This window comes from Pelobates fuscus, chromosome 12 (genome assembly GCF_036172605.1).
Source record: "Pelobates fuscus isolate aPelFus1 chromosome 12, aPelFus1.pri, whole genome shotgun sequence".
Lineage (NCBI taxonomy): Eukaryota > Metazoa > Chordata > Amphibia > Anura > Pelobatidae > Pelobates > Pelobates fuscus.
This window is the reverse complement of record NC_086328.1, coordinates 135,636,356-135,652,902: the sequence shown is the minus strand read 5'-3', so window position 1 is coordinate 135,652,902 and position 16,547 is coordinate 135,636,356. Positions and strand designations below refer to the sequence as shown.

General features: G+C 42.7%; 1 protein-coding gene across 1 annotated transcript in view; it reads left to right on the top strand.

Moving 5' to 3' along the window:
* The window catches only part of KCNQ1 (potassium voltage-gated channel subfamily Q member 1), a 96,034-nt gene that overhangs the window by 63,061 nt on the left and 16,426 nt on the right, over positions 1-16,547 (top strand). The window contains exons 3-7 of the mRNA XM_063438728.1: positions 6,686-6,812; positions 7,622-7,700; positions 10,551-10,647; positions 12,329-12,469; positions 16,208-16,318. Coding sequence (XP_063294798.1) covers positions 6,686-6,812; positions 7,622-7,700; positions 10,551-10,647; positions 12,329-12,469; positions 16,208-16,318 — 555 coding nt within the window. The remainder of the gene's footprint in view (positions 1-6,685; positions 6,813-7,621; positions 7,701-10,550; positions 10,648-12,328; positions 12,470-16,207; positions 16,319-16,547) is intronic.

The window sequence follows — 16,547 nt, the reverse complement described above, 5'->3', positions numbered from 1 at the left end:
GTGTTTATTATACATTATCCTCCCATAGCCAGTAACCTGTGTTTATTATACATTATCCTCCATAGCCAGTAACCTGTTTATTATACATTATCCCTCCCATAGCCAGTAACCTGTGCTTATTATACATTATTCCCCATAGCCAGTAACCTGTGTTTATTATACATTATCCTCCCATAGCCAGTAACCTGTGTTTATTATACATTATCCCTCCCATAGCCAGTAACCTGTGTTTATTATACATTATCCTCCCCATAGCCAGTAACCTGTGTTTATTATACATTATCCCTCCCATAGCCAGTAACCTGTGCTTATTATACATTATCCTCCCATAGCCAGTAACCTGTGTTTATTATACATTATCCTCCCATAGCCAGTAACCTGTGTTTATTCTACATTATCCCTCCCATAGCCAGTAACCTGTTTATTATACATTATCCCCCCCCCCCATAGCCAGTAACCTGTGTTTATTATACATTATCCCCCATAGTCATTTATCGTGGGACCTAGGCAGCATGATGTCTTAGGCCGGCCCAGAGAGTGAGTGAGTGAATAATATAATATATATGTTCAGAAACATATTAGTAATATATGTAAATCGGGTTCATGCAAAGAGGGTGAAAAGGTATTAAAGAAAAACACACTTATTGCATCAAATTTAAAAAGCCAAACTTTTAAAAGCTTTTAAAAGCTTTCCTCATTTCTTTCTCGGGATGAGGAATATATCGGTTGTAGACTGAGGATTTCCATCTGCCCAATCTTTTAATAATATGCACTGGAGTGTCCCCTATTCTAAATATGCACCGAAGTTGCCCCTATTCTAAATGAAAGACCCGAGACATGGATACAACCCAATCTTAGGAGTAGTGTTCTGATGTAGAAGATGAATTTAGCGTAGTCAGAGGGATTCAGTGAGAGTAGTGGTGAAATGTGTGTGGCATGACTGAGTGTGGGTAAGTAAGAGTCAAGTATTTTAACTGGGCACTAGTTCTAGGTGGGATAAAGTGGTATAGCGGATGGATGAGTAGTTTGGTTCGTTTTAGAGGTTTGTAGAGAAAGTATATAGTGATCATGATTTTTAGCGATATCCAATATTTTTAAGGTGATCTCAAACAAACATAAAATGCTATATAAAATTTGTGGGAATATCGAATAGTTGTGTACAGTAAATCAGAGAGGGCTCAGAATATCAAACCATCGATCGGTATTCAACCTTGTGCAAATGGGGAGTTTGCGGTTGTGCAAATGGGGAGTTTGCGATTGTTTGCGGTGCGTTAAACAGGGAGTTTGGTCTGTCACTGTGAAGCGGGCGTAACCCTTACACTACCTGACTGATACAACATCATACCTGATGTTTTAAAGCACGTTATTCCAAACAATTTAGGAATGTTAGGTGATTTATGCCCTTTATGGATTAAAACCAGACTCTGCATCAACTATGTCATTTTCCATGGGAGTTTTGCCATGTATCCCACTCCGGCATGCCACAGTCCAGGTGTTAGTCCCCTTGAAACAACTTTTCCATCACTATTGTGGCCAGAAAGAGTCCCTGTGGGTTTTAAAATTCGCCTGCCCATTGAAGTCTATGGCGGTTCGCCCGTTTGCGAACATTTGCGGAAGTTTGCGTTCGCCGTTCGCGAACGGAAAATTTTATGTTCGCGACATCCCTATTTGTCACAAAAAAATAACTTCCTTCTACGCATTTGTATATCAGACACACGTTTGAATGAGACATTGGTTCAATATCGCACTATATTGAAGTGGTCTGGTTGCCTTGCCCCGGTTGCCTTGCCCCGGTCATTTAAGTCATTTAAGTAAAGAGAAACATTGCAGTTTCATAGAAACCGCAAAGGTTTTTTTTTTTTTTTCTTGGGTCATCCCACCTGTGTGACTGTCTCTTAGACCACCACGATATGGTGATTCCTGGGATTTAGTGGGGTTAAACTCTGCAATCTGATGTTGGGCATGCAAAGCATGAGAACGTCTAACACCATCTATGTTCAATGCAGGCAGGTCCGATGTGGGTGTAACTGCATTGAAACCTATTACTCTTCATATTAAAGCCCTATAGGAAAGCATTGATTTGAAGCTTTCCTATGGGAAAAGCTTAAATGTGTGTGCTGCGGTTGTCACATGTGCGCATTAGGTACCTAAAGCTTCTCTGTAAGGAGCATTGGATTGGACCATCACGGAGGACGCTATGCCTCCTCCGTAATGTTGTGGAAGGACGAGAGATAAGCGATGGACCTTAGCACTGGCGGAAGGGAAGTAAATCTCTTATTTTTATTTTATATTCTAATTCTATATTTTTCCTATGGGAATGCATCTGATTGGCTAGGATTGTCAATTCTGATCATCTTAGCCAAGCAGGCAGGGCAGGGATGCCATGCTGGCCAATCAACATCTCCTCATTGAATCAATACATCTCTACGGGGAAAGTGTAATGCCTCCGTGCAGAGCGTGGCGATGCTGAATGTCTGTGCTGCACGTTGTGTATCACTGACCCAGAAAGCACCTCTAGTGGCAGTCTGAGTGACTGCCACTGGAGGTGTCCCTAGGGAGCAATGCAAACACTGTATTATAGTAATAACTATTTTGCGATAAGCAGAACACATTATCAAGGCATTGTATTAACATTTTGCTTAACTGTTTATTCTACTTCTGTAGAAAAGAATGTGATAGGTGCTCACTCCAATATTAAATATAAAATAATTTGTAGGCAGCGCTAACCAGTACAAGGATTCCCAACCTTGTGAAAAAAGAATTCAGTCAAAAAAGCCCCAGATAGTAATATGTAAAATAATATACGTACACAAAGAATTTTTTCAAATGGTTCACATATAACCTCAAAGATAAAAACAGAGAAGAAACACAATAGTGCAATATGATATGGTAAATGGGTGAAGTTGTAGAGTGAATTAGAGTAATATACACTCACATTTGATAGAGCTAACCAGGAACTCTACCGTAATTCGTATGGGCAGAACAATCCCCGTCTAAGGATCTATGTGGAAGCGAATGACTCCAATATTCCAGAAAGGTGGCAATATAAAAGACATAAAGGCCAGTTTAAAATAGACTGAAGTTTACCAGGGTCCATCTTGAAACCATCGGAAATGACATAACCCAGAAAATCTATCTGGGATTGATCAAAACTACACTTCTCCAATTTGCAGTACAACCCGTGTTGTAAAACACTTTTCTAACTTGTCTGTGGTGAATCTCCTTGTCTCTGGAATGTATTAGTATATCGTCCAAGTATACTATACAGTCCTCTTGGAATTCTCTCAACACCTCATTGATTAGCTCCTGAAAGACAGCTGGGGCATTACATAGCCCGAATGGCATAACTGTGTATAAATAGTGACCGTAATGGGTATTGAATGCAGTTTTCCATTCATCACCCTGCCGGATTCTAACCAAGTTATACGCTCCTCGTAAGTCCAACTTGGTAAAGACTTTGGAACCCTTGAGTCTATCGAATAACTCGGTAATCAGAGGAATAGGATAAGCATGTTTAATCATTATTTTATTCAAACCCCAGTAGTCTATGCATGGCCTCAGAGTGCCGTCTTTCTTAGTGACAAAGAAAAATCCAGCCCCTGCTGGTGATGTAGACCTTCTGATAAAGCCCTTGTCCAAATTTTCCTTGATATATGCCTATAGTACTAGCTTCTCCTTAGTGGATAATGGATACAGAGTACCTTTGGGAGGCATCGTGCTAGGTAGAAGTTTAACCCCTTAAGGACACATGACATGTGTGACATGTCATGATTCCCTTTTATTCCAGAAGTTTGGTCCTTAAGGGGTTAATAGTGCAGTCAAATGACCTATGGGGAGGTAAGGTGTCAGCTCTCCCCTTATCAAAGACTGTTTTAAGATCCTGGTATTGGAGAGGTATCTGTAAATCAGAGACCTGGGAAGAGTTTGTAGGTATGTCTGCTCTGGGAGCTGGAGTGATCCGTTGCAAGCATCTGCCCTTACAACCTAAACCCCATGACATTATCTCTCCTAGTTCCCAGTCAATGACGGGATTGTGTTTTCTTAACCATGGGTACCCCAAAACTACAGGGAATGAAGGTGAAGAAATTAACAGTAAGGATATAATTTCTTCGTGTAATGCGCCAATCGTAGCATTGATTGGTATGGTCTCATGAGAAATCACAGGCTCTGATAGTGGTCTACCATCTATGGCCAAGGGTGTCTCTCTTAAATGAAAAGGTAGGAGTTGTCTCTTGGCAAAGGTGAGATCCATGAAGCTTTCTGCTGCTCCAGAATCTATCAGGGCAAAAGTTTTAACTGAACTCTTCTCCCAGATCAACGAGATAGGGACTAGAAGCCTATGGTCTTTCTGTTTATTTCTAGAGGACGAGATCGCATCACCCAAGGCCTGTCCTCTGGAGGTACTTGGGTGCGAGCGTTTCCCGGCCTAGTGGGGCATGTAAGGCGTAGATGACCCTTCTGTCCACAATATAAACAAAGACCCTCCCTTCTCCTGTATTGTCTCTCCTATTCAGTTAAGCGAGTAACCCCTAACTGCATTGGCTCAGGTAGTGGTAGCGCCATAGAATCGGAATTCTGGAATGAGGGAGCTAATCTAATGGATGGTCTACGGATTCTCTCTCTGGTGTTCTGTCTTTGTCTCATACGTTCGTCTATATGAGAAATAAACGAAATCAGATCCTCGAAGTTCTCTAGTGGCCACCTCATCTAAAATTTCATCAGATAAGCCGTTTAGAAAAACATCCATAAAGGCTTGTTCGTTCCATTTTACCTCAGAGGCCAAAGATCTGAATTCTAATGCGTAATTCACTAGAGTATTGGTTCCTTGCCTGAGACGTAGCAACGCTTTAGCGACGTTAGCCCTTCTTCCTGGAGGATCGAAAGTTCTCCTAAATGCTTCCACGAAAGCATTACAGTTATACACTAGTGGGTTATCATTTTCCCATAACGGATTAGCCCATCTGAGTGCCCTATCTATCAGTAAGGTTATGATAAATCCAACCTTAGCTCTGTCAGTAGGATAGGCCCGTGGTTGTAATTCGAAATGAATGCTAATCTGGTTCAAAAAAACCCGACAAGTCTCTGGTGAACCTCCATAACGTAGTTGTGAAGTAACCCGGGAGGAAGCCCCTACCGTAGCTACCTCTAGGCCTGTGTTAACCGGAGCAATAAAAGAAGTACGAGTCTCCTCAGGCTGCAGATTTGGCCGAGATAATAGTGACTGTAAAGCCATAGCCATTTGGTCCATTCTATGGTCCATGGCTTCAAATCTAGAGTCCTGGGAGGAGCCCTGGGAATTAGTACCTGCAGGATCCATGGCCCTGTCGTAATGTCTGGATCAAGACAGGGATCCAACACGCAGTGTACTAAAACTATAAAGACGTATACCGGACCTTAGAGTGGCCGGACTAACGTCAAGCAAACAAGGAATGGTCAGGGACAAGCCGAGGTCGAGGGAACGAGAAGACAGGTAAGCGTAAGCCGGGCAGAGTATAAGGAAAGGAGAGGTAAGCAAAGTCAAGAAACAAGCCAAGTCAAAACCGTAGAACACTAGGAGAATATAAACACACTGAAGGGACAGGCAAGCTGAAACCACGACAGGGCAATGACTCACAGTAAGTGAGTACCTTTTATACCCTATCTCTTTAATTGATATCCATGCCCCCAGAACGTCCTGGTTTGAGATTTCCCGCGGGTCATGACGTCGGCGGAGTTGCGCCGCGTCATAAAATGGGGCGGGGCTATCGCGGCCGGCGTCCAAAGTGCCAAAATTGCTGGAGAAGGAGGTGTGAGTGGCAGGTACCATGACACTATGGACCTATAGCTGCAGTTACAAAGCCACTATTGGCCTATAGCTGCCGTCACAAAGCCACTATGGACTTATAGCTGCCGTCACAAAGCCACTATGGACTGATAGCTGCAGTTACAAGCCACTGTGCACTTATAGCTGCAGTTACAAAGCCACTATGGACTTATAGCTGCCGTCACAAAGCCACTATGGACTTATAGCTGCCGTCACAAAGCCACTATGGGCTTATAGCTACAGTTACAAAGCCACTATGGGCAATGAAATAAAGATGGCAGACCTTGCACCATTATCAGTGAGCTGTTTGTTCTTTCAAAGGTCATTTTTGATTAGAACATAGTAAACCTTTTTTTTTTTTTTATTAGGTGGTCCTTTTTTATCTGAAAGGCAAACCTGGGCCAGCCAGAATACTTTAATACGTTCATTTAAGCTTGTTCTTCTACCCACCATGTGAAACTTGATTGCTCGCTTAATTCAGTTATCAATCAAGTTGCAAACCATTGAAAGCCAATTAATTTTATGATTGTGCACCCAAGGAGAAAATACCATAAAACCAGTGAAAGTAAAGCAATCGCAGCATGTTCATAATTATAACTTTAAAATGGAACACATTTATAAAAAACAAACAAATTGTGATCCTGGCGATTCGATACATTTTTATAAATTATAGGATAAAACAAACACCACACAGCACATTTAAACACAATTTATTTTTTAGCTAAAGTTAATCATTCTTTTTTTCTTCCACTTTTTAACGTTTTCTTTTTTTTTTTTTTATATGCACATTATTAAAATAGGCAACCTAAATAATATGCATATCCTAATCTGTTTGAGAGTTATAACTTGTTATAACATGTTGGTTTATTATATCCTCTACAGGAAATTGTTCTTGTGGTTTTCTTTGGAGCAGAATATGTGGTTCGATTGTGGTCTGCAGGATGTCGCAGCAAATACGTTGGAGTATGGGGAAGACTACGCTTCGCTCGGAAACCAATTTCAGTGATTGGTAAGATTGATTGATTGATTTTAGGCCTTTGTACTATCAGATCATTAGGGACCCTGTGCATCCCACAATGTCACACTTGCATTCTTGCAAGGCTGCTAAAATGAATACAGGTGAATTAGGTAATAGTAATGTCTGTACAATGTACAAAACTGTAGCTTGTGCTGATTCACCTGCTCTTTTAATAATTCACAACTGTGATTAATCAGACTTAATATTTTGTATGAAACTTTGAGAGCTGGTTGAGTTAGCTCCTGCAAAGGTTTCTAAAATAAATATCAGTAAGTTGGGTAATTGTTACAGCTATGTTGTAGAATACTTGAAAGCAGTAGAAATCTCAATGTATCCTTTCTCCTTAAACTAGCACAGAAGTACCTGTGTAAACTTTTTGTAATATTTACCTCCAGTCAATAAACCAGTACAGAGATGCGGGCGCAGCCAATCCATCCAGTCCATAATGCCTTGCTGTGTGTGGACGAAGTCTCCCAAGATTCCAACGTATGTGGATCTTGCTGGAGGTTGTTGCCTGCACAGTGTATAGATTATATCCATACCTTCCTGAATGTGAATCAGTCATGGATATGTGGCTGTCCAGTTCACTTTAATAATCCTATTGTTAAATGATACAAGCAAAACTCTCGTTATTGTTTCATTCGTGCACAAAGTGCCAGCTATAAGACAGATTATTATTATTTTTTCTTATTCGGGAAAATTGTTGTCTGTCCAATCCCTCCCACCCCTCGAGCTCTATGGGAGTTGCACATTCTGACTATGTTGAATTTAATACCTCACTTTATTTTCTCTTATTACAGATTTAATTGTAGTTGTTGCCTCCGTGATCGTACTCTGTGTCGGATCTAATGGACAGGTTTTTGCCACATCCGCAATACGGTAATATTTTCTTTTGTGAATTAATTATAATAGACTTTTTTTTTTTAATCAGATGTATGTACATGCGCACAGTCTCTTAATACATATACAAATGCACCAGTTAAAGGAACACTAAAGCGTTCTGAACACAAACCTGTATTTCTAAAACTTTAACACCCCTGTCCTTAATTATAAAGTTCCCCTCCCTTTGTGTTCCATAAAAATTCCTGTGGCCGTTGAAAATGATAAACTTTCCTGCATTTTTGAAAAAGAAAATTGTATGAAAAAATCTCTGGATTGTTTTGCTGTGGGAAGTCACATCTCTCTTTGTAAAACGTCTTTATTGAACATATACGGTAGTTTCTTTCCTTTTCTGAAATTCCAAGTCTCCTCCAGATAAGGCCTCCGACCCTGTACATGTACATACGAGTAACTGTAAAGCGACACAAAATGCAAACAGATTTGAATGACGAATGTTATGCTAAAAATAAAGTCATTCCTGTTTTTTGACGCAGACAGGGATAGGCGGACAGAAGACTGAGCCCCTGGGCATATTATTGTTCTGGGCCCCTGTCACATTCAAAACACGCACATCCACACACAACCACACACAACTGCATGAGATTTTATTCACTGAAAAATTAATTGTGTTGAATTGCAAAGTTTAGGGCAGTATAGGTGGTTTGGGTACATTTTACAACACTGCTATATTCACATCAGCCTATTTTAGACTGGATATGGGGATTTTATCTTCAAGTCGCTAAACATGCTGTTTAGTGAATGTATCCTATGGTTGTTTAGCAATAAATAGTGGAGAAATTACAAGAAATTGGAATTGTAGGCAGCAAAAGATGAACCTAAAAAATGGAGAATATTTCCTAACTGGCAATTTTAAACTTCAAAATAAATGTATCATTTGCCCGGTTCAGTGAATAAAGTTTGTGTGTATTCGTGTGTGTTTAGTGAAGGCATGTCTATGAACGCATGTTTGAGTAGTGTGTGTGTGTGTGTGTGTGTGTGTGTGTGTGTGTGTGTGTGTGCGTTTAGTGTGAAGGCATGTCTACCAATGCATGTTTGAGTGCATTGGTTAATCCACTAAATTGTGACCTGTGAAGAATTCAAAGCAAATTTTAAATGTATGGCCAAAATAACGGTTTTCAATGATATTTTAAATGAGTGGAGACTGGGTGAAAGTCAAATGGAGAAGAGAAGGGAGTTCCACAGAAGAGGTGCAGCCCTGGAAATATCTTGGAGGCAAGTGCTAGAGGTGGGAGTATGGGCAGAGGATATAAGTAGGTCTTCGGCAGAGCGTAGGGGCCTTGACGGGACATACTTGTGTATTAGGGAGGATAGGTAGGTTGGAGCAGCATTATGTAGGGGCTTGTAAGCAAGCACCAGCATTTTAAATTGAGCCCTATATCTAACTGGAAGCCAATGTAGGGACTGACAGAGCGGGGAGGCATGAGAGACAGGAACAGGCGGACAGGAAAATGAGCCTTGCTGCTGCGTTCATTATAGATTGCAGCGGTGCAATCTGGGAAAACGTAAGACCACTTAGAAGAGTATTGCAGTAGTCCAGGTGAGAGAGAACAAGAACTTGGACCAGCACCTTAGCCGCATCCGGGGTTAAATAGGGGCAGATGCGCGCTATGTTTTTGAGATGGAAGCGTCAGGATTTGACGATTGATTGGACATGAGGGGTGAAGGAGAGGTGTGTTTTGTAAGAAGCGTCATCTGGTGTGGATACTTGATACTTGATATTTCCTATCCTAACGTTTCTAATACCCCACCTCCTATAGACTGTAAGCTCATTTGAGCAGGGTCCTCTTCAACCTATTGTTCCTGTAAGTTTTCTTGTAATTGTCCTATTTATTGTTACATCCCCCCCTCTCATAATATTGTAAAGCGCTACGGAATCTGTTGGCGCTATATAAATGGCGATAATAATAATAATAATAATACAATATTTGTGTGTAGCATGTGTCTCTTGATGCCGTGGTGTGTTTGTAAGGTAAAACAATAAGTGTGAATTCAGGGAGAGATTTTTAAAGAGATACTCCATACAAAATGCTGTGCTTAGAGTATCCATTTAATGGACATTGCTGTAGGAGTTCTTTCTTTTCTGGCACTTCATATTGCAATTATCCACCCACCCACTTTCCTCTCTCTAGCAACCCTCCATTCTTTCTCTTTAGCAACCCCCATCAGCCCTCGCTTCTCTCTCTTTAGTAACCCCCACTTATGTCTCTCTTTAGTAACCCACAGTTCTCTCTTTTTACCAGCCTCCACTTGACTCGCACTCTCTCGCTCTCTCGTGCCCCCCACTTTTCTCTGTTTCTTTAGCAGGCCTCACTTGCCCCTCTCTCTCCTTTTTATCAACCTGTATGTGTGTCTCCTCCAGTCGTTATTCCTTTACTAATCCCCTTTTCCCAGTCTTCCTCCCCATTTAACGTGTCTTCCATGCATTGCCTTTATCGTGTGCTGTGATTGGCTGGGATGCTGCTTCCTGCCCTCCTTCCCCACAGCACACATTGCTGGCGTTCCCTTGAGGAGCTGCTCTGTGTGTGGAGGTGGCAGATCCTGTCCTGACAGAGCACTTACTGCAGCAGTCCCCGGCCGCCCGGAATGGTAAGAGGCTGTGCAGTCTGGGATGCCTGTCTATGGTCCTGATCTCTCGAACGAACTGGCCCAACACGGCTCCTCTTCTGCAGGTCCCCTACCTGCGATAGGCCTTTGGTTTGGACCCTTTCATGCACATAGTTCTTGTTGTGGTAATACTGACTATTGATTTTTTTTTTTTATACTAATAACATGTCTGGACTGTTAATGACATCCATTTTGTATTTTTGATGTTCTCTTGTTCTTCCCCAGGGGGATACGCTTTCTGCAGATACTGCGGATGTTGCATGTTGACCGTCAAGGTGGAACATGGCGATTGCTGGGATCAGTGGTGTTTATTCACAGACAAGTATGTTTATGTCACAAACTTCCTTAAACAGCTCTTCTTTAATCCAACATCCAGTTATGTCAAAGATGACCTGCTTGAAAAATGCGTTATCAAGTTGTGTGGTGATTTGATAGCCCTTCTTGTAATTCACAGCTAATGGTTGATCAGAATCTTTACCATTGGTATTGGGCGTTTGTATCAATCAACTTCAAAGACAAAGGAGCTATCAAGGATAACCCTTGGCACATTGCAATGGCATACACATCTGGTTCATCACATTTTAATTTGAGATGTGGTTAGAACCTATAAAGGCAGGTTCGGTCAGCCAGAATCTAGTGGTTTATGTTGGCTTAAATAGAATTCATGTTGGTTCATTTAAAACCTCACAGAGACATTTGTCCATTCAGAATATTCATTTTTACTACGTTCTGACGATCAGTGGATAGTACACATCGTGCTATGCTGACCCTCCTCCTGTGGTAGGTATTAACATGCAATCTCTGCAGAGGTTAATGTAATTTTATTTGGCGTATTTATCTGCAACTTTCTGTACTGACCATGAGATCCCAAGGCTGATTAAGATGTGAAGTATCTTTTAATTTGGCAAATCTATTGAGTTATTTTTCTTTGCTCTGATTTATGTATATATATCTTTAGCTATAATGGATAACGATATAATTGCTCTTAAACCTGTAACAGTTACAGCAATACGCAACAGCAAAATAAATCTGTATACACGTTTTCCCAGTTGTACTTTAAAGATTCTTAGTGATCTATAGACTGTTTATATAATTGGCAAATATTGGAATTTTAAAACGAGATCGTTAAAAGTGCACATTACTTTTTTTTTTTTTTTGGTCATGTGGTAGATCTTTTGTCCCAGTCTGACCTACAAATAAAATATTTGTTTTATATTTCAATATAAATGGCTTGTACATGCATTTGGTGCTTACTTCCTAAATTTGACCTCAATTTAATATTCATTGGATCCGATTTTACATTATTTAATATTATGAAAAATATTATAATATTTTGATATATTGAATTTCTTCTAAAATTTGGAGTGGTCTGGGTGCCAACTCCCACCACCCTTAACCCTGCAAGTGTAATTATTGCAGTTTTTATAAACTGCAATAATTACACTTGCAGGGTTAAGTCCTCCTTTAGTGGCTATCCGACAGCCACTAGAGGGACTTCCTAGTTCTTATTACACGAAAAGCATTTAAAACTACGCTCTACGTCCTCACGCTGTGTGAGGACCTCCAGTGTCGCCAGAATCCCCATAGGAAAGCATTGAATAATGCTTTCCTATGGGGAGGTCTAATGTGCGCGCGGCCATTGCCGTGCATGCGCATTAGGTGTCCCCCGCCGGCTGATGTCGGTGGGGGAGGAGCATGGGGGGAGCCTGACCCAGCGGGCGCTGGATTCAGGTAAGTCACTGTAGGGGTTTTAACCGATACTGATATGTTTTCCTGGCACTGGAGAGTCCCTTTAACAAGCTTATCAAAAAATATTAAATTTAGACCTTTCTTGGAAAGCTAGTTGAGGATAAATTCTGTTTTGCTTTTTGACATTCATGTATTGGCACGTAAAGACCAATTTAGTCTTATTCTGACATATGAGAATAATTCTCCTTAAAATATGCTGAATCTTTGACTAATTTTTAAACATAGGCTTCATGATGTTATGTTTTCTCTTACAGGAACTTATTACAACACTGTATATTGGATTCCTGGGTCTGATTTTCTCTTCATACTTTGTCTACCTGGCTGAAAAAGAAGCCGTAGATGATTCGGGGCAGTACCAATTTGGCAGTTACGCAGATGCTCTCTGGTGGGGAGTAGTAAGTATTCTTAACAGGATGTAATTCTGTGTGGGGTTTTCCCTGACTCGGAGGTGGTCAAAATGTCGCTCTTTATATTTAGAACTGCATCTCCCAAAATGCTTTGCCAGCCTTTAGAAAGTTTCCTTTTCCCTGGAGTAAGCGCTCTCTGTTGAGGTTTGTCTATCATTTATATTCTAGGTCTGTTTGCCTGTGCCTGACATCCGGTCTCTACAGAATTCTAATTTATGTCCGTTCAGATGGCACGGTTATCTAGATACCTTAGTGTTCCTTTTCTGAGTATAGGGTAATATGTATTGGAAAAAAAATACACTCCTGTTGAAACTGTCCATATCATTCAAAAGGTAGGAAATCGGGCTTAAAGTTGGACTCCATTTTTGTCAATTTCTTTCAAGTGTTCTGCAAACATTGACCAATGAAATTATCTTGTTCCATCCATAAACTATGTGCTGCACAGGTCCAAATCCCTTCAAATTATTTCAACATCATAGGGTATTTTCTAAAAGACCCGCTTACCCCAGGAGTTTGGATATCTTGCATGGATCCTCTGGGTTTCTGCTCTAGGTGTTATCGTCTCTCAGTGCACCTGAAAGGGGTTATTTTTGTATCTCACCATAACATAATGTCTATTCGTTCAACAGCAAAGTTAGCAAGGATAACATGGATAACGATGGCATCAGGGGCGGGCTGGGAAGTGGGGCAGCGAGGCAATTGCCCCCCAGGCCGCCCTAAACCCAGGGCTGCACACATCCAGCAAAAAAATGAAAAATCTGAATCCCTTGCTTCTGGCTGAGGAGTCAGATTTTTCAACTTCCCTCACTCTTCCTTCAGTCTGCAGTCAGTGGAGTCGGCTGGCCTCTCCTGATGATGTCAGGAGGAGGGGGCGTGACTTCCACTGCTCTTCTCACAGGACCGCTGGGGAGTCTGGGAGAAGAGCAGAGGAAGTCACGGCCCCTCCTCCTGACATCATCAGGAGAGGACGACTTCACTGGTTGCTGCTACTGTTGGCTGCTGTCCACCCCTCCCTGGCCTAAGGTAAGACTCAGGGAGGGGAAATACACTTTAGTGTTTTTTTTATTCCCCTCCTCAGCCCCTGTCCCCTTAGTCAGCCCCTGTCCCCTTAGTCAGCCCCTGTCCCATCCTCAGCCCCTGTCCCATCCTCAGCCCCTGTCCCATCCTCAGCCCCTGTCCCATCCTCAGCCCCTGTCCTCTCCTCAGCCCATGTCCCCTTAGTCAGCCCCTGTCCCATCCTCAGCCCCTGTCCCATCCTCAGCCCCTGTCCCATCCTCAGCCCATGTCCCCTTAGTCAGCCCATGTCCCCTTAGTCAGCCCCTGTCCCCTTAGTCAGCCCCTGTCCCCCCTCCTCAGCCCCTGTCCCCCCTCCTCAGCCCCTGTCCCCTTTCCTCAGCCCCTGTCCCCTCTCCTCAGCCCCTGTCCCCTCTCCTCAGCCCCTGTCCACACCTCAGCCCCTGTCCACACCTCAGCCCCTGTCCACACCTGTCCCCTTAGTCAGCTCCTACCTCAGCCCCTATCCCCTTGGTCAGCCCCTGCCCCACCCTTTCCCTGCTCCTTTCCCCCCTCTCAGCTCCTGCCCCCTTCCTCAGCCCCATGCCCCCCACCACAGCCCCTCTCCCCCAATTGCAACCTATATTACCCACACCACAGCCCCTTTCCCCAAATTGTAGCCATCAACTTGCTTCAGCCCCTATCCCCCCGTACATTTCCTAAACCCCCAATTACAGCTTATACCCTCCACTACCACCCCCTGTCCCCCACTACAGCCCTGTCCCCCACTACAGCCCTGTCCCCCACTACAGCCCTGTCCCCTTACTCAGCCCCTGTCCACTGGTTTTAAAAGTGTAAAGTTTGTGTGTGTGTGTATGAGTATGGTTGTGTGTATGAGTATGGCTGTGTGTATGAGTATGGCTGTGTGTATGAGTATGGCTGTGTGTATGAGTATGGCTGTGTGTATGAGTATGGCTGTGTGTATGAGTATGGCTGTGTGTATGAGTATGGCTGTGTGTATGAGTATGGCTGTGTGTATGAGTATGGCTGTGTGTATGAGTATGGCTGTGTGTATGAGTATGGCTGTGTGTATGAGTATGGCTGTGTGTATGAGTATGGCTGTGTGTATGAGTATGGCTGTGTGTATGAGTATGGCTGTGTGTATGAGTATGGCTGTGTGTATGAGTATGGCTGTGTGTATGAGTATGGCTGTGTGTATGAGTATGGCTGTGTGTATGAGTATGGCTGTGTGTATGAGTATGGCTGTGTGTATGAGTATGGCTGTGTGTATGAGTATGGCTGTGTGTATGAGTATGGCTGTGTGTATGCGCGCATCAGTATGGCTGTGTGTGTGCGCGCATCAGTATGGCTGTGTGTGTGCGCGCATCAGTATGGCTGTGTGTGTGCGCGCATCAGTATGGCTGTGTGTGTGCGCGCGCCAGTATGGCTGTGTGTGTGCGCGCGCCAGTATGGCTGTGTGTGTGCGCGCGCCAGTATGTCTGTCTGTGTGCGCGCGCCAGTATGTCTGTCTGTGTGCGCGCGCCAGTATGTCTGTCTGTGTGCGCGTGCCAGTATGTCTGTCTGTGTGTGTGTCAGCCAGTATGCCTGTGTGTGTGTGTGTGTTTGTGTCAGTATGTCTGTCTGTCTGAGTCAGTATGCCTGTAACAGTGTGTCTTTCTGTGTGTGTCTGTGTGAGTACCAGTATGTATCTCTATGTGTGTGTCAGTATGTCTGTGTGCAAGTATGTCTGTCTGTCTGAGTCAGTATGCATGCAACAATGTGTCTTTCTGTGTGTGTCTGTGTGCCTGTCAGTGAGTGTGTGTTTTTTAGTGTGTGCCAAATCAGCAAGTGTGTGTGCCTGTCATTGATTGTCTGTTTAGGTGACTGCTTCCCCCCCCCCCCCTCCCCCCCACACACACACACTTTCAATCACATGGGAAAGGTGTTTTTACTCTCCGCTTGGTGCAATGGGCCACTTGACTGGATTTGCCCCCCAGGCCTAAGGCTGCCAGCCCTCCCCTGGATGGCATATCTTTCTCCGATTCAGTTTAACTATTTTCATTGGAGAGGACAACCCTTTCTCCCATTCAGTTCCATGCTAAAGTTGAACTGAAAGTCTACAAGTGTTGGTAAAACCCTTCATATCCTATGGGCTTGTCCAGCATTGTGGATTTTGGTAAGCCCCAGGATCCCATACTCTGAAACAGGGGTTTCAAAGTCAACTTACTATAAGTCATTGTCTGACATGGGGGCCAAAGCTATGTACTGCCAAGTGTGGGCATGTACTTACACACCTGTACTCCCATGCACATAAACATATGTACTTTCATATACACTAAGCTACAGCAACACAATCCTACACACACCTCCCAGTGTAGTCAAGATCTCTGTGGAGGCTTCTGAAGTTCAGATATTTGACTGTAGCATGCTGGATCTTCTCTGTTCCGTCATGTTTGACTTCAGTCATAGGTGGCTTGTGAGTTGCTAGTTTGAGAACTATGGCTGGATTATGGAGTATTAGGACAGAAGCGTGGAAGTGTAACCGACTAAAATGAAAAGCATGGCACAAATTACAAGACTGTTTATGACAAACCATGATGGAACAGGCTAAGTAAAGGAGAAGGATGCAAGGAAATCACCAAAGTAGATGTCTCCTAAGGATTTATGAACAAATGTCAAAGCCAAGTCAACAGATTTCTGTTACTTTAACGTTGCCTTTTTCCCTTTGTTTAGGTCACTGTTACAACGATTGGTTATGGAGACAAGGTTCCGCAGACCTGGATTGGGAAAACCATTGCCTCTTGCTTTTCAGTCTTTGCTATATCATTTTTTGCTTTGCCGGCGGTAAGATTCAATTTTTAATGATTATTTCAAATTGGTTTTTATAGTTTCTCCCTCACGAAATTATAATTGCAAATACTGCCCTTTAAATAAGGAGAAAGAAACACCCACAGCTGTTGTTAATTTTAATGTTGAACAGTGTACCTTAAATGTCAGATTTGTCTCCCAGTAAACACACAGCCTTAATTAAGAAGTGACTTAATAACATTTTTTATGACGAACATAGCTGGAT